Consider the following 18,817-nt stretch of genomic DNA (forward strand, 5'->3'; position numbering starts at 1 on the left):
ACCTTAAATGTGCTTTAAAACAGTGAATGCGGTCGTGTGAAAGGTTACTTTGATTCTTTGTTGCTCTCCTCACATTTTTATTGATGTCAAATCTAATCATAGAATATGTGAATGCAGCTAAGTATCTCAGCAGCTATATAACAGCTTAATTTAATCTTTGATGGAGACCCTCCAGTCAGTACAAGTTAGTTAGTACTAATACTGTAATCCTTTGTGTAGCTACTCAGACCACCTACACGAGACCCACTGTTAGTCCCAGCATTGGGGCCAGGATATCAGCCTCCAGTGGCGGGACGACCTACGTGAAGACCACCAGCGGCAGCATCATCACCGTGGTGCCAAAGTCTCTGGCCACTCTAGGAGGAAAGATCATCAGCAGCAACATTGTGTCCGGTGAGTCAGTGACAGGTCTTGAGTATTTTCTGTATCTGTTTTTTGTTTTGTTTTGTTTGTTTTACATTTAGTGCCGTTTCTGATCACTCACTGTTTGCTGCAGGCACAACGACCAAGATCACCACCATCCCAATGACTTCAAAGCCCAACGTCATCGTGGTGCAGAAAACCACGGGCAAAGGAGCTACCATCCAAGGACTGCCCGGCAAGAATGTGGTCACCACGCTTTTAAATGCTGGGGTCAGTTGAGTAACACTCTGGGAGTAAAGTGAGAAGGGTGATGGCAGTCTTGCAGGTGCATTAAACTCATAGGAGCAGTTTAATTTTTTGCATAAAATAGGGCAAGATTAGTCCGTCTGTGTAGAGCTCTAAAATCAAAACTCCAGGATTTCACCGAATGCAACTAATGACCTACTTGTTGAACTCGCATATAAGCAGAAGTGCACAACTGGTTATTGGGAAACTGAGATAATGGGGAATTACCAGCTGTATTTATATTTATGTTTGCTTTCAAAATATTAAGCCCCTTATGTATCACCTCATTATTTACAATGTATTTGACATTTTTAACTCTATTTGGGGGAATTTTGCTGAGAGGCAAGTTCACCTTTTCAGGAAACCCCTCATCACATTCACACCTGACAGCTGTCCAGCCGGACCGCAGTTCAGTCTTTCACTTTCCTCGCTCAGATTTATCCCACCTGGCGCAAGCCCGCAATCACCGCATCTCCTGATCAGATCGTTTGACTGAGGGTGCCATGCTAGAGCTAAGCTAGCTGGCTTCTGTTCTAGACATCTTTGGGCACATTTAATCACTGAACAAGCTCAGTTCAGAAGTGGAGCAACCTGCATTCATTGGTGTTTGCCTTTTTTAATCGTACCAGGAAGGATGATAGAAGTTGCTTCTGGACCATGGGAGAAATTCACCTTTTCTCCAGGTCCAACCAGCTTCACGGCAACAGTTGAGGGGTTCGGTCCAGTGACACAAACAGATGTGAGGCCGAACAGAAATTTAAGACAAAAATCATATTTTTGTAAACAATTTAATCTTCAAAGTTGGTAAATGTGGGCGTCTCTGGGAACTGACTTGCTTTTGAAGCCACTCTGTGGTGAAATATTAGCTTTGTAAACAACAACTCTTAAAATTAGCCTTAAAAAAAAGTAACAAAACAGTCTGACAGTGACTGTTGTATGCAGTGGAGTAAATGTAACACAATTTTCACTTGTTGAACGGAAATATAAAAAAATTCTTCACTAGTGATTCCCCTCAACATGGTACAAGCATCCATCACACAGCAAGGCAAGGCTGAAAGAAAAGGAAGAGGCTGAAAAGAGGATCAGAAGAAGATAAAGGACTTTAACAGGTAACTTTAAAAATGGTGTAAAAGCTGGACAGAGATCGGTAATACTACAGTCATATTCGCGGGAACTCAGCTCGGACGTCTTCGGTTCCCAGGGGACCTTCTCAGTGGCTACTTGTTCCCATAAATTAGTGTTTTAATTTAGGTTTTCTGTGATTCTTGCTTAATTTTTTTTTTCATTTAAGGCTGAAAAAATTCTAGTAAGTGTGCTGTTTGTGCTGCAGGGGGAGAAGAGCCTTCAGGCAGTTCAGGGGACCAAACCAGCGATCATCACCGCCTCCAGGCCCATCACCAAAATGATCGTCACGCAGCCCAAAGGCATGAGCTCCGGAGTCCAGACCACCGCCACGAAAATCATCCCAACCAAGATCGTTTACGGCCAGCAGGGCAAGACGCAGGTGAGACATGCTTTTGTTTTGTTTTTAATAATGATGTTACAGCCAGAACTTTCAAATTATGCCGGCGGCAGGCGCATTTTCCACCTACTCCACCACTCTGCGCCGTCTACTTTTTAATTTTCCTAAAAAATGTTTTTTGCACGTTCGCCGTCTCCATTTCCAGCGCCATGTGGACGCACGTGGCAATATTTACGTTCTTTCAATCTGAGCCATTTGATTCGTTCACGACTGCCATGTGACTATTCATATCGTCTGCTGCCGTCATGGCTTCGGTTTCGGTCATAAGGCGTTTGCGACTTTGGCATGCCCCCCTGCTACTCCAAAAGAATTTGAAAGCCCTGACAGCAGTGTTCAATAAAATGTTGTAAATATCGTCATTGCAAACTGGTTAACTACATGCTCCTGAGGTTATCACATGACAAACATCAAGTGGATAATCATGTGACCTTTTGACTGACAAGTTACCACAAAGGTCATGTGATGTGGCGTACAGTGTTTATCTTAAGAATAAAGGGTAAGAAAAGGGTTTCTTCCTCTGAAAGTAGGAACAGATCTGCTCAAGAAGGAGAATAGCTCCTTCCCCTGAGTTCAGCGGGTCAGTCACCTCCACTGCATGTTTCCAGAGAAGTGAGAGCTGGTTATTATAATAAATGTACAGCTATTTAAACAGAAGGGAAAAAAAATCCCCTTTTTCTATAGGCACACATATACCAGGGCTTTAACACTTACCTTTACTTCCCCTTATTCGCATAGAGAAATGACTCCAAATGCTCTGACAGTTATTTAATCTGCTGCTGGCTGGCTGTCGCATCGAACAGCTGTAGACTGCAGTGTGACACGATCTTGGTATTAAACCTCCATTAATTAATCATCTGAGCACAGCAGCGAGCTGCAACCACAACGCTGACATTTTATCACCCTTATTTTGTTGATCGCGTTCACAAAAGAGTTAGCTATTTGCCGCAGAGCTACATTTGCAGTCATTTCCATCACCTCAGAAATACACGTTTGGCTCGGAAATACACCCCCTTTGGTTTTTACTGCCGATCTTGGATCCATGAACTCCCCAAAAGAAGCTCTTCAGCTCCCAGATGCTCCGTCGTTAACTGTTTAAGTGCAGCTGCTGAACTCGACCCGTCTCCGCTCATTTCCACCAAAACAAGACGAGCTCCGGCGTCTTCCCACGGGAGTTAAAAGCTATTTGAATATCACATTAAATATACACTAGAGATACTTTTCATAATCAATTATTAATGTGATTAATTATATACGCTCCCAGGTCACTTTATTAGGTACACTTGTTCAGTTGCTCGTTAATGGAAATATCTAATCAGTGGATCACATGTCAGCATCTCGGTGCATTTAGGCATGTAGACATGGTCAAGACGACCGGCTGAAATTTAAACTAAGCATCAGAATGGGGAAGAAAGATGATTGGCATGGCTGCTGGTTACAGTCGGCCGGGTCTGAGCATTTCATAAACTGCTGATCATCTGGGATTTTCCTGCACACCAGTGTGAGCGGCAGTTCTCTAGGTGAATATGTCTTGTTGATACCAAAGGCCTGAGGAGAATGGCCAGACCGCTGATAGGAAGGCAACTCAAGGTAACTCAAATAACTGCTGGTTACAACCGAGGTATGCAGAAGACCATCTTTGAATGCACAGCACTTCAAACCCTGAAGCAGATGGGCCACAGCAGCGCAGTGTCAGCCTGTCAGCTAAGAACAGGGAACTGAGGCTACAGTTTGCACGGGCTCACCAAAATTGGACAGAAGATTGGAAAAAAGTTACCTGGTTTGAAGAATCTCGATTTCTGCTGCAGCATTCAGATGATAGGATCAGATCGTGTGATGGTGTGAGGGGTTATTTTCTTAACAGACTTGAGGCCCCCGTAGTACCAACTTAGCATCATTTAAACGCCGCAGCCTACCTGAGTATTGTTGCTGGCCATTTCCATCCCATATCCATCTGCTGGCTGCTTCCAGCAGGATAACGTGCTATGTCACAGAGCACAGATCAACTCAAACTAGTTTCTTGAATGTGAAAATAAGTTCGCTGTACTCGAATGGCCTCCACAGTCATCAGATCTCAATCCAGCAGAGGACCTTTGGGATGTGGTGGGATGGGCCATCATGGATGTGCAGCCAGCAGAACTGTGTGATGCCACAATGCCAACATGGACTAAAATGTCTGAGGAATGTTTCCAGGACCTCGTTGATTCTGTGCCATGAAGAATTAAGTCAGCGCTGAAGGCAAAAGGGGACCAACCTGATACTAGAAGGTGTGCCTAATAAAGTGTCAGGAGACTGTATAATTTCATTAACAGCAGAAGCATACTGTGACTCTATCCGAGCTTTTGGTTGATGTGCAGCGAGCCTGAATTAAAAGTGGAGAAAAGCTGGAGGAGAGTTTGTAAAAACTAAAACAATGAGCTGAAGGAGGTTAAACCTCACCTGAGGGGAACTGCAGAGTCAAGGGCTACAGTTATTGTGGTCAGTGGACATTTTGTATCCTATTAGCATCCTATGATTTCTAATTAGTTCCTCGTGCTGTCTCCTATTAGAAGCTACAGTAGATCTGCACTAACACCGAGTCCGGAGCTTTGAAATCAGCCCCTGTCATCGCTCTTTCGGTTCCTGGGGATTTTATCTTGTCTGTTTTTGAACACTTCTGCAGAACTTCTTAGATTTCTGACATATGTAAAATGACTAGTGAAAGTCTGTTTAGTAATTTAAGAAGAAACACCCACAAAAAGGATGTTCAGACTAAAGCCTACGTCCTCCGCCTGATATTGCTAAACCCTCTGGGGGAATTTGTATTAAAAATAAAATTGTCAGAAATATTCTGAGAGGGTAAGTCCCACTATGCCAGTTTCCAGGTCATTTTGCGCTGCTAACTCACTAAATTAAACTGAAAGATTAATAAAAAATACGAGCCGCCGGCCAAACGGTAACAAAATTCTGCTGTTTTTTTTTTTTTTTTTTTTTAATTTCAAACTCTTTGTTATAGTTTTGATATCATACTTCTCAAAAAAAAAAATTCTAAATTCAGAATTCAAGGTCTGTTTTTAGTCATCAAGGGGAAATTGTGGTCAGTGATCTGGGCGTACTGTAGTTACTGTGTTAAACACCCACAGTGCTGATCTGCCGTGCAGTTAGTGAAACCACAAACTAGATCTCATCTGAAGAATCACCACACTTTTTTAAACCGGTTTAAAAACCAGCCACTTATTAACACTTTTCCAGTGACGAACATGACACCTCTTTACCAAAGTTTGTTTCCTGTTTCTGTAATATTTAAACTGTTTTTCTCAGGCAGTGACTTTTGACGTTTGCGACCTACTTACTCAGCAGCCACTGAAGCCGATGGAAAAATGACTCAGCTCATGAGTAAGAAACTCAGAGTCTAAGTGCTGTCCTACAGCAAACTGTGCTGTGAGAGGGAACTTATTACCTGCGATAAACCGACTGAGTCGAGGCAAAACGAACTTTATTACGTATCGCAAATGACAAATTAGTCTTACAGCGCTTTAAGAGCTGTGCACCCTCCAGGTTTTCTACCAGACCTCGCCATCAGATATTTTATCTTATTATTTAAAACATTATTTCAATGTTTTTAAGAATATGTTATAGCCCGCTGTTATCTTTAACCAAATTTACACACATAAAAATAACTGAGAAGCCACAGAACAGCCATGAAGATGTGAATGGATTAACCATGGTTCGGTGCTCTCGCTGGTATAGCCTATGTTACCATCAAGAGGGAAGGAAACACTTCCTGTAATCAGCAACAGTGTGTGTGCACAGAAGCAGCAAGAGCTGCACCCACACAGTTGTCTTTCTCCATCTGTGCCCACAGTAAACTATGTTAAAGGTGCCTGGTTTTATTCCCACACCTGCCCCTCTCTGGTTCCCTTCACTGGCTTTTTTTTTTTTTTTTTTGAGGAAATCCTGTCCTCCGTATTTAGGCCCTTAATTTACATTAGGGAAAACGCCAAAAAAATAAACCCTTTAACAGGAGAATATAAAGAACGGGGATCCCTCCAGGACGATGTTGTGCCTGTGTGATGTGTCTGGTTATCCCCGTGTTGGCGATGTGGTTTCAGGGCATTTGACTAACTTTGAGGAAAAAGCTGGTAGATGATCAGAGTCAGTGTAAGGAGCAGGTTGTGGTGGATTCATGGATTCAGTTCAGCTGGGAGACTGGGATTTGTGTCCTGTGTAAAACCAAAAACCAAAACCAAAAGTGAGGTTTGACTTATTTTATGTCTTCAGTTTTTCCAGTTTCAGTTTTCAGTTGCCAAAATAAACATTTACACCAGTGTTATCTGTGTGTTAGAAAGCTTTTTTTTTTTTTTTTTTTTTGTACAAAAAGCCCAGAAGAAAAACTGCTCCCATATGTAAAAAATATATTGAAGGCCGTCTCATCTGCAGTCAACTATGTGATGACAACCGCTTTGCATACATCATCACATTTGGCGCTTGTTGTATATTATTTTTAAGGCTGTATTTAGGAGAAGTGGTATTCTTCCTGGAATTTGCAAAGCTGTGACATAACCTGAGTCATTTGTAATGACTTCCCATGAAAAACATTAATTATGTCATCATCGGAACAGCGCCAAACAGGTCATGCATTTGTTTACAGAACACATGTGACGCAGCAGATTTACAGCGTAGGCTCATGGTTCCTGAATGATGCGGATGAGGTGCATCATTCAGTAACCACTGTGTCAGTACTTTGTTAAACTAATTTCCCATTTCGCACAAGAGGCAAATTCTATGTCATAGGGAAGTCCTGTTTAAACAGATGCAGCCTGGCCGGATCGGTCAGGAAAAATTTACTAATGTGGCACGAGGATGGGGCCAAACAGCCTAGAGACGCTTGTGGAAGCCAAACATGCCATCTGATTCAATGTTGTCCTACTTTAAGAAACAAAGCTAGATCTGAGCCAGAGGCATCATGACCGTTTGTTTGGACTGTGTGAAAGCGCTGGATTAAGGCAATAGTGGCGCTTATTGCAAAGCAGGAGAGGCCTCGCACAACTGGTGCAACACCATCCATCCATCCATCCATTCTCTTCCGCTTATCCGGGGCCGGGTCGCAGGGGCAGGAGCCTAAGCGGGAAAACCCAGGCTTCCCTCTCCCCAGCCACCTCCTCCAGCTCATCCAGAGAGACCCCAAGGTGTTTCCAGGCCAGCCGAGAGATATAATCTCTCCAGCGTGTCCTGGGTCTACCACGGGGCCTCCTCCCGGTGGGACATGCCTGGAACACCTCACCCAGGAGGCATCCTAATCAGATGCCCGAGCCACCTCAACTGGCTCCTCTCGATGTGGAGGAGCAGCGGCTCTACTCTGAGCCCCTCCCGGATGGCCGCACTCCTCACCTTATCTCTAAGGGAGAGGACAGCCACCCTTTGGAGGAAACTCATTTCTGCCGCTTATATTTGTGATCTTATTCTTTCGGTCACTACCCAAAGCTCATGAGGGTAGGAACGTAGATCGACCGGTAAATCGAGAGCTTCGCTTTTACACTAAGCTCCCTCTTCACCACGACAGACCGGTGCAGCGTCCGCATCACTGCAGAAGCAGCCCCGATCCGTCTGCCGATCTCCCGCTCCCTTCTCCCATCACTCGTGAACAAGACCCCGAGATACTTGAACTCCACCACTTGGGGCAAGAACTCGTGCAACACACACAAAAAAAAAAAATCAGGTCCCACGATGCTAAAAATAGGATTCAAAATTTCTCTTATCTTACAAGAAAGCAGAAGGCGGAATTGATAACATTCCAGGTATGAAGGTAATGTTCAGTGCACGTGACTACAGGTTGGATTTGACTTTGGCTTGACCTTTGGTGTGCTATTTGTTTAGGAAAGTGAGTGTCAAAATTATAAAATTTTAATATTTAAAGACTCATTCTGAAGAATGAACCAGCTGCATTTGAGAAGAAAGATGCAAAGAAAGGTATAAAGTAGTAAGCAAGTGAACAGAAGTCTGAATGGATGGTGAAACATCTGACTTCTGCCACAACAAGGAGTTAGAGGCTAATGAAGGAAAGCTGCTTTCAGACTTGGGGATTAGGGTGATGGATGTCCACTTATTTCTGTAATCTTAAGACTATAATTGCTTCTCAAGAATAAATCCATGTTGACAAAGGGACACATGGCAGTCAAAAATGCTGGAAAAGCACAGCTTTCAGGACACTGTGTGTTCCTCTGGTTTCCTCCAGGTTCTCATCAAACCAAAGCCGGTCTTCCAGGCAGCAGTGGTGAGCGAACAGACCAGGCAGCTGGTCACTGAGACGCTGCAGCAGGTGACCCGCTCTACAGAGCTGGGTCAGACTCAGACACCAGGCCAGGAGGGGGCCGCGAAGGATGATGGTGGTGGGAGCCTCACGGAGGGCAGCGGCTTAGCCAGCGAGGCCTCCCACAGCAGCACTCAAGGTATGTTTCCCGTTACTTTTCTCATGACATGAAGACGAGAGAGAAACTACTGCGTGTGGGGTTTTTTTTTTTGCCTGTGGAGTGTTGACTGAAATGTGATGGATACTTATGATGCTGTAAACGTTCCTTTAAAAAAAAAATTGTCCACTCCTCAGAAGCACAGCCTGTAGTGCATGTGCTGTCCTCCAGAGAGCAGGATTGGACTGAGCAGGAAGTAGCCGTGGAGTCCAGCCCCACTATTATCTACCAGGAGGTGTCTGGCGGGGAATCCCAATCCGCCACTTCCACCATAAAAGCCCTTCTTGAACTTCAGCAGACCACGGGTGAGCTATCACGTCATGGAAAAGGTGCAGGTGCGAAGTGAAGTAAAGAGGTGTTTGCCACCTGTGCATGTGCTGATTCAGCAGCGTTGAGAGGTCACACAAAGCATCCAGCGAGCAGCTTCAAAACGGTCCGATCGCTTCCGCTTGATCAGAAACACAAACACAGGTGGTGTTCTCCTCACGTGTCAAACAGATGTTTCAGAACATTTCTGAAGCTCCTGATGCTCAGAGAGCTGGTGCCCAACAGTAATTATGTATTTTTGCTCGAGGCTTTGCTTAGACAGTGAGCTCATGGGACAACAAACCTGTGGAACAGGATTGATGTGAGTTTTCCCATGGAATATTTAAAGGTGGGAAGTTTTCTTTTTTTTTTTTTTTTTTTTTTTTTTAAAAAAAAAACATTTAAATACTCACATGAGCAGCGCTGCGAAGCAGCCTGTAGCGTTTATCTGCTTCTGAGTGTAAATTCCCAAAGAGATAATTGCTGTTTAGTGTGCCAAATCTGATCGTTTAACAGATCCATAATGACGATAATGCCCAGTGTTGTCTGTAAAACGCTTTAAAGCGTTAATACTCAAAATACATAAATTCATATATAGCTGTCATGAACTGGAGACGACCGGCTTTTACGTTTTAAAGTGAGATCGTGTTAACAAAATGAGATCCGAGCCGTCAACAAAGATGAGAAGTAACCTTAATCCAACCGAAATCTATAGAAAAATAAAACGAGTTTTAGATTTTTTTTTTTTTTGTTTTGTTTTGTTTTGCTTTTTGACCTCAGAGGGTAAAAGGCAGCTGTTATATCAGGTTATGTCATCATATTTTAGTTTAACGACTAAATTTCTGCCGCACAACAGTCCAAAAACTGTCATACTCATCACTCTGGTGCTCATTTTATCAGTAATATTGGTCTCACACAGTTTTACTTTGCAGTCTTTTGTGTGGGTGTGTGTGTGTGTGCGTGCGTTTTGGGGGCAGTGTAACTCAACACTTTCCACACGTGTTAAAAAAAAAAAAATTAAAAGCCTTCCATTCAGCAGCTCGGGGTATAATCCTCCAATTTCCCAGTGTACTTTCTTTGGCTGCACGTAATGCACATTAATGGTGCATCATAGAGAATGAGGTGTATATATCTCTGAGATCTAAAAAGTGTGTTTGGAAAAAAAAAATGGCTAACTTCCCTGTTTAAAAAAAAAAAAAAAAATCCTGAGAAGTTGAGACTGAAGGTTGAGTGAGTCACTGTGCTGATCAGATAAAAATCTGCCCGATGGGTTTTTTTTTTTGTTGTTGTTTTTTTGTTGTTTTGGGGTTTTGTGTGTTTTTTTTTTCTTGTTGTTATTCCCCTGTTTGCCAGTAAAAAAAAAAAAAAAAAACTTCCTTAGATTAAAAAAAAGCATTTTAATGTGTTCCAGCTGTACACCATACTGAACATTTAGTCGCCTCAAAAACTGTGTGATACATTTTTTTTTTCTTCCTTTTGAAGTGCTTTAACTTTATGCATAATGCATATTCATACAGCCTCCACAGTCTTCAGCTAGTCAGCAAAAACACTGCAAATCAGTGTGCTCTGATTACATTTCTACCAGAAGGCTCCCACACAGCCAGCTCAACCTGTTTTACGAGTCTGCCCATTTTCAGTTACGCAGCTTTCTGTAGCATCGGTTTCCTCTCCACGCCTTCGTGTTTCTGCTAGCTGGGATTCAAAAATCAAACCCCAAGCCCATTTAGTGTGTTTCGAGGTTTTTATAAGCTTCAAGCTATGAAAATTTCTTAACTACCAGCATTTTTGCAGCCCCCCCCCCCCTGGCAACAAGACCGCTGCCCAGCTTTACTAGCCAGTTATAATTTTCTGCACTTGCGACATTGCAAATGGGTAACTTATAGCTGCTGAGCTAAAAATGCTCTCATAATTTCGCCCACTCGCTGCTCACCTCTTCCAGGCTGAGTGCAAAGGGGAAAGTCACAGCATGCTGCAGACACAGATGTTAAACACACTGCTGTGGACGGTCTGCAGCAACATGTATTTTAGCCAACCTAAAAATGTCAATTTGTGCGAGGTGCTATTTTACGTATTTTTGGTGCAAGCTGCTGTCAAACGGCCCTTGATATCGAGGAGCTGAAGGCACTTTCATATCCTCGTCAATGCTGAATTTCACTGTTGTTCCTCTTGACAGTGAAAGAAAAGGGAGAATCCAAACCCAGGCAGCATACCATCGACCTCAGCCAGATGGCTGTGCCCATCCAGCTGGCCCAGGAGAAGAAGCCCAGCCCAGAGTCCCCCAAACCCTCTACCTCAGAGGCTGAACCCAGCACTGAATACATCGCAGGAGGTAGTCCTCTCCAGTACACTTCATATTCAACACTTTTCCGTTCCCTTTTTGCCGCCAGCCAACAATTTCAATGGAATGAACTATAGTTCAAACTAAAACCTCAGTCTGGGCACCGTGTGAAACGCAGTTCTCTATTTTGTTCATTCTGTGACGGAAGAAAACCAGAACTTTGTGTGTGAATCCTGACAGCATGACTGATTTCACTGCAGGTAAAGCCAGCAGAGCGGGAGTGCCCTCGGAGGACGATGAGGTGGTTATATCCTCCGGTCAGCAGCTGGGGAAGCCTCATAAAACCAGCGCAGTTGCTGTGGTAACCAAACCTGCTGCTGCCTCCTCTGCGGCTGCAGCTTCACACGTGGTGAGGGCTGGTTGCGCACAAAGACTGGAATGGTTGAGTTCTTCTGTATGAACATAGTCGTTTCAGTGGAAACCATTCAGAGTTTGGTGGATTACAAAATGCTTCCTGAGAATTTTTCACTTATCCTTTTGTTAACTTGGCAAATGATAGAAATGCATTTTTGGTTTTGTTTTTTTATGTTTATTGTCTTGATTTCTACTTTTTAAACAACTGGTTGAGATGACAGGATAGAAACTGACAGCAAGTATGGAGTTTTCAGCTTTTGAAAAGGAACGGGTCCATTCTGGCCTTTTCATTATGTTAATTGGACCAGAACATTTTTGAATGTTGCACAGAGAACCTTTAAATTACAAGACAGTGTCTTTATCAACTGTATATACAATCATGTGAAAAATGTTTTCACAGGAATCTGTGCAGTCCTGTGAAAAAGTACACCCCATGATTCAGTAGCTTGTAGAACCACCTTTAGCAGCAATAACTTGAAGTACCGTTTTCTGTATGACTTTATTAGTCTATCACACTGTTGTGAAGGAATTTTGGCCCACTCTTGGTTCAGTTCATTAAAGTTTGTGGACATTCATTCATGCTCAGGTCCCACTACAGCATTTCAGTCAGCTTTGGATTTTTCAGCCACTCTGTTGTAGATTTGCTGCTGTGCTTAGAGTCATTGTTCCGTTGCATGACCCAATTTCAGCCTCGGCCTCACATTTGACTCTAAGAACACTTTGGTATATAGTTGAGTCCGTGGTCAACTCAGTGACTGCGAGGTGCTCAGGTCCTGTAGCTGCAATACAAGCCCAAATCATCACCCCTCCACCACCGTGCTTGACAGTTGCTATGAGCTGTTCTTGTGCATTATGGCCTAACATCTCCGTTTTGGTCTCATCTGTCCCAACAAAAAAACTGGCCCTCATTTACTAACAGGGTGTAAAATGTTTGTGAATTTGTTCTACTTACAAACAAATTTAGAAGCACCTCGGAACGTGTACAAACAAACGAAGGCCAGGCTGTCGTAGGAAATTTAAACAGGGCTTTAAAATGATGACGAAGACTGCTATTATTATGATTATTATTATTATTGTTGTTGGGTTTTGGTCATTATTTATAGTTTTCCAAAACACCATAGCCACAAAATTTTCAGAATTTTGTAAATTACAAAATTAAATTGTATGTAAATCGAACAATGTTGGCTTAAGCCTTTTAATTTAAATATATATCAGAATTTATTATCTTAAATTAACTTGGCTTTCATTAAAAATGACATCATTGCTGGATGTCATCACTTAGTCTAATTCCTTAGCACTATTATTTTTTGGGTAAGAACATTTCTATGCACATATTAGTAAATGAGGGCTGTTGTTCCAGAAGTCTTGTGGTTTGTGTAGATGCAACTTTGCAAACCTGAGCCCTGCTGCTGTGTTTTTTTTTTATTTTTTTAAGAGAGAAGAGGCTTTGTCCCGGCAACCCTTCCAAACAAGCTATACTTGTTCAGTGTTTTTCTAATTGTACTCTCGTGAACTTTAACATTTAACATGCTGACTGAGGCCTGTAGAGTCTGAGATGGAGCTCTTGGAATTTTTTTGGAGCTTCTCTGAGCTTTGCATGGTCTGACCTTGGGGTGAATTTGCTGAGATGTCCAGAGAGAGAGGTTTAGACATTGTGTTAACACACACCTGAATGCTCCAGACCAGCAACTGTCTGCTCTTATCGAGGTGGTCACACTTGCTGATCATCAGCTAATCAAGTGCAGTTGATTAGCAGCACCTGGCTGCTACCTACCCTCTTTATTCCTATGGAAGCAGTGAGAGTGAACTTAGTTTTCACAGGACTGCATACAGTCCTGTGAAATTTTTCTTTTTCACATGACTGTAAATGACTTTGAAAAGTTAAGCAAATGTCGAAGTGCATTTGAAAACCGACATTATTTTTTAAGGCCAGTAGGGGGCGACTGTTTTAAAAAGTTGATCCAAGACCTCAGTACACACTGTCCTGATGAATTTATGGTCTCAGTCGCTACTTTCAAACCTTTTTGAATGCAGCGTGATCTGTATTTAGTAAATTATGGTCCCCATTAGCATCCAGAGGGATGATAAAGTAGAGAATGCTTTAGGGTGGCTGTACTTTTTGATTGACAGGTTATGTGGTATGAGCGTGCAGTGCCCCTCGTTTTTCAGTGAGATCCTCACCTCTCTGGGAAACCTTTTTTCAAAAAGGTTAAGATTACAAAGCCCTCAGCAAAAAGTTAAAAAACATCACAAATCAATTAGTCACATCACAGTGGCTATGTCCATCTTTTTTGTACAGTCTTTTGCCATTACATTGTCTTGTTGTGTTATTGTACTGCTGACTCTTAGGAGTTGATTGCTAGTGTGTCATCTTTGTGGCTTTCTTCTAGCCGTCTGACAGCCATGGAAAAACTGAGAGTGTATTAGAAGTGGGCGAGCTGGAAGGAGACACCTTGGACCCCCAGACAGGCTTGTTCTACCGTGCCACCCAACCAGCTTCAGAACCCACTAAGCAACCCGCCCACTCCGCGAGCACTCAGCCGCCACCTTTGAGCCAAGCTGAGGCTGAGCAGAGTCGGCACACCTCCACCTCCACGCAGCAGACGCCACATCCGCCGCAACTGCAGAGCAAACCTCAGATCAGCCAGCCTTCCTCTTCCTCCTCTGCCTTCTCCACTACTCCTCCTCTGACTAAGAAAATCCCCAAGCTACGAGAGCAGAGTCAACCCAAACCCCAAACCTTAACCCAGAGCCCTAAAGACAGACCTCCGAGTGCACCAACCCCAGCTGGGGCAAAGGTCACAACTCCGGGCACGCCAACCAAGCCCATGTTGACGCCACAGCTCCCAAGGCTCCAGCAAGCCCCCACATCCCACCACCGGCCCCTGCATGCCCCCATGTCCCACCCTCCCCCACTGCAGGCGCACCATCCTGTCAGCACTGATAAGACTGCCTCCAGCCAGGTGAGTCAATTTTACACCTGCACAGCAGGAGTAAATTCCCAGAGTAAGCAAATAGCCACAGCTTCTTCTGCTTAGAAATTCCTGTCACTCTTCTTAATGAGTTTCTGTTATGTCAGCTGATATAACCTGTAGAGGGTGACATGTGAGTGGATTTTCACTTCTGTCCCAGTCTACTCCCACATCCAGTCCCATGACAGAAAAAAGGTGTCAATATTAATTTGACACCTTATGTTTGTCAAAAGAGATTATCAGCTGCATTTTGCTGGTTGGTGATGTGTATTGTACATCTATTCAATGCAGTGAGCACTGTTTTAATAACATTACTCTAGAGCAGGAATGGGGAACAGGCCAGGAGCCACAAAGGACCCATCAAAGGGGCTGAAAATTTTAGTAAAGTTTATAATTGTGCTCGCACTCTCTCTCTATCTATATAGATAGATATACACACACACACACACACGGGAAAAATAAGTATTTGATACATTGCCGATTTTCTAAGTTTTCCCACCTACAAAGAATGGAGAGGTCTGTAATTTTTATTGTAGATGCACTTCGACTGTGAGAGACAGAATCTAAGAAAAAAATCCAGAAAAATCGCATTGTATGATTTTTAAATAATTAATTTGCATTTTATTGCATGAAATATGTATTTGATACAGTAGAAAACAGAACTTAATATTTGGTACAGAAACCTTTGTTTGCAGTTACAGAGGTCAGACGTTTCCTGTAGTTCTTGACCAAGTTTGCACTCACAGCAGCAGGATTTTGCCCCACTCCTCCATATAGATCTTCTCCAGATCTTTCGGGTTTCATGGCTGTCACTGGACAACATTGAATTTCAGCTTCCTCCAAAGATTTTTTTTTTTTTTTTTTTTTTTAAATTAGGTTCAGGTCTGAAGACTGACTAGGCTACTACAGGACCTTGAAATGGTTCTTATGGAGCCACTCCTTAGTTGCCCTGGCTGAGTGTTTTGGGTCAGTGTCATGCTGAAAGACCCAGCCATGACCCATCTTCAATGCTCTTACTGAGGGAAGGAAGTTGTTGGCAAAAATCTCACAATACATGACCCCATCCATCCTCCCTTCAATACGGTGCAGTCGGCCTGTCCCATTTGGAGAAAAGCACCTCCAAAGTCTGATGTTTCCACCCCCTTGCTTCACGGTTGGGGTTGTACTCATCCTTCTTCTTCCTCCAAACATGGCGAGTGGAGTTGATACCAAAAAGCTCTATTTTGGTCTCATCTGATCACATGACCTTCTCCCATACCTCCGCTGGATCATCTAGAAGGTCACTGGTGAGCTTCAAACAGGCCTGGACATTTGCTGGTGTTAGCAGGGGGACATTGCGTGTCCTGCAGGATTTTAATCACAGCACAGTGTGTTACTAACAGTCATCTCTGAGACTGTGGTCCCAGCTCTCTTCAGGTCATTGAGCAGGTGCCCCCCCCATGTAGTTCTGGGCTGATTCCTGACCTTTCTCAGAATCATCCTTACCCCATGAGGTGAGATCTTGCATGGAGCCCCAGACTGAGGAAGACTGACAGTTATCTTGTGTTTCTTCCATTGTCTATTAATTGTGCCAACAGTTGTTGCCTTCTCACCAAACTGCTTGCCTGTTGTCCTGTAGCCCAGCCTTATTAGGTCTACAGTTTTGTCTCTGGTGTCCTTAGACAGCTTCGGCATGGTGGAGAGGTTGGAGTGTGATTGACTGTGTGGACAGGTGTCTTTTATATAGGTAACGAGTTCAAACAGGTGCAATTAATAGAGGTAATTAGTGCAGAATAGAAAGAAAACAGGTCTGTGACAGCCAGAATTGTTGCTGGTTGGTAGTTGATCAAATACTTATTTCATGCAATAAAATGCAAATTGACTCTTTGAAAATCATACAGTGATTTTTCTGGATTGTTTTTTTTTTTTTTTTAGATTCTGTCTCTCTGAGTTGAAGTGTACCTACGATAAAAATTACCGACCTCTCCATTCTTTGTAGGTGGGAAAACTTGCAAAATCTACAGTGTACCAATTACTTATATTCCCCACTGTGTATAAATATATATGCACCATTATTAAGCACAACGAGTGGAAATGTAGTGAAAGTTAAATTGGAACTTTAAATCATAAAGATGTAACATGCTTTCATTGTTTAGTAATAAAAACTTTACAGATCTCACTGAGATCTGTAAATGTTAATGTGGAGCTGTACAGACAGGAGACTAATTGAATTGGGGGGGGGGGGTTTAAAAGGAGGAAAATAAATAAGAAAAAATAACACTTTATATTTTTTTTGGCACATTTTGAAGTTAAATGTGGTAAAGGGTGTCTTTCACTTTGGCTTAGATTATTACAACGTGGATTCCCTTCTGCTGAATCTGTGGAAGGGAATCCACAGTATTCCCAAATAATTCTCAGCCTCTAATAAATAGTGCGTGTTTCAGTGCTGGGATTTCCCTACGATCCTGCCAAATGCAATGAATCTCTTGTCATGTTTTGTTTTGGAGTTTTTCTTCCATTCGACAGAGTGATGAACAAAAGGAAATGAAGTTATGATTGTGTTACCGCCGGCTGCAGCTGCTGCTTCTCTCTGTTATCTGTCACGGTGACTGAAGGCTGATAGCTGGCCAGATCAAATAACAAATCAGCTTATTTGTCATAATTTTAATGAAGTGAGAACTCAGTGTCTGTATATTTGGAGCTTGTGGGCCATATGACAAGCTTTCTTGTTATCTGACTTTTCAATATGAACACATATCTTGTCTTTTTCTGAGCTGTAACACGTACAGATCCTGCAAGTATACATTTGATTATCATTTCAGTTGGTTCAGATCTTCTTGTCGCTGTCTGCTTTGGTTACTTTGTCTCCTCCTTCTCCTGCCAGAGGTCTGCTATAGTCATGCACACTGAGTCCAGCAGCTAAACAAGTATTTCTGATGTGTCACTACAGCAGCCAATCATCACGCAGAGTGCCACCGTCACCAAGATTACCTTCGGCAGCTCCCACCACTCATCGCCCGTCTTCAGCAGCGGGGAGGCCGCCGCCAAACTGATCCCAGAGTCCAGCTCCGGACCTTCGGGAGACAAACCCTCGGTGTCCGACATCCTGAAGATCTCCATGATGGAGGCGGAGATCGATCCAAGCACGGAGCCCATGGTGGTGGATTCCTCAAGCGATTGCGGCCCTCTGGGGAAAGCTTTGGAGGTCCAGGCCGTGTCAGGCACGCTGGACTCGGGCCAGTTCATCAGCAGCTCCGGGGCCGCCATGCATCACACCCACACAAAGCCCCCGCAGTTCAGCTGCATGCAGGGCCTCACAGCACAGAGGAGCAAGGAAGACCTGGAAGTCATCGAGGTGCGTTTTGTATTGTCCATTATTTAGGTGATAAATTACACACCAGATAATCTTTTTGTACTAAGAACACCATATGACTACATTATCAAAGTAAAAGCACAAAAGTTTCTTTCACTGTTAGTAAATGTTTTTTAAAAGGACAGTGCGTAATGATAATTACTAACATGTTATAAACCGTCACTTTTAAAAGATCCTCAGTTAACAAAACAGCTGATTTTCAGCCACAGCGCTTCCCACAACTAAAAACTGGTTCAACAAAGACAGTGCTCCTTGCTTATATGGGATTTTTTAAAGTCCACATTAAAGCACTCTTCAAAAGAAAATGACTCACAGCAGAGGCAGAAACTAACACACCCATGCTGAGCATCTTATTTCCATTAGTTTTTCATGGCAGCAGATAATTTTACTTGCAAATACTCAGCAAACGCAGCAGCTGTTCCTGTATTTTTGTTTGTTTGTTTTTTTGTCATACTAAGCAGGCTTTTCTTTGCAAACATTTTCCTTAAAAGGCACACAGTGAAGAAGTTAAATGCAGTCGGGTCCATAAGTATTCGGACGATGGCAGTTGTTGTAGTCTTGCCTCGGTACACCACCACAGCGGAGTCTAAATAAAAACCAAGTCAAGCTGTGACTGAAGTGCAGCCTTTGAGCTTTTATTCAAGAGGTTTCAATAAAGAGCTGCATTAACTGCCATTTTTAAATACGGTTCCCCATTTTCAGGGGTTCAAAAGGAATTGGGCAAACTATCATGTGTACAAGATACGTCTCCTGCATGCACTGGGGCACATCGTCAGTGATGTAACCCGAGGTCATCGGGTCTCTCGAGTCTTCCAACATCAGACACTCTCACCCAGGCGACTCAGCCGGGGTTGATCAGACCCCAATTTGCGTCTCAGCAGC

The 18,817-nt window shown here is 43.2% G+C and overlaps 1 protein-coding gene across 1 annotated transcript in view; it reads left to right on the forward strand.

Moving 5' to 3' along the window:
• The window catches only part of emsy (EMSY transcriptional repressor, BRCA2 interacting), a 30,075-nt gene that overhangs the window by 8,082 nt on the left and 3,176 nt on the right, over positions 1-18,817 (forward strand). The window contains exons 11-19 of the mRNA XM_030747188.1: positions 220-393; positions 497-633; positions 1,979-2,152; positions 8,382-8,595; positions 8,751-8,918; positions 11,093-11,248; positions 11,458-11,606; positions 14,002-14,574; positions 17,513-17,917. Coding sequence (XP_030603048.1) covers positions 220-393; positions 497-633; positions 1,979-2,152; positions 8,382-8,595; positions 8,751-8,918; positions 11,093-11,248; positions 11,458-11,606; positions 14,002-14,574; positions 17,513-17,917 — 2,150 coding nt within the window. The remainder of the gene's footprint in view (positions 1-219; positions 394-496; positions 634-1,978; positions 2,153-8,381; positions 8,596-8,750; positions 8,919-11,092; positions 11,249-11,457; positions 11,607-14,001; positions 14,575-17,512; positions 17,918-18,817) is intronic.

Source organism: Archocentrus centrarchus, chromosome 14 (assembly GCF_007364275.1).
Source record: "Archocentrus centrarchus isolate MPI-CPG fArcCen1 chromosome 14, fArcCen1, whole genome shotgun sequence".
Lineage (NCBI taxonomy): Eukaryota > Metazoa > Chordata > Actinopteri > Cichliformes > Cichlidae > Archocentrus > Archocentrus centrarchus.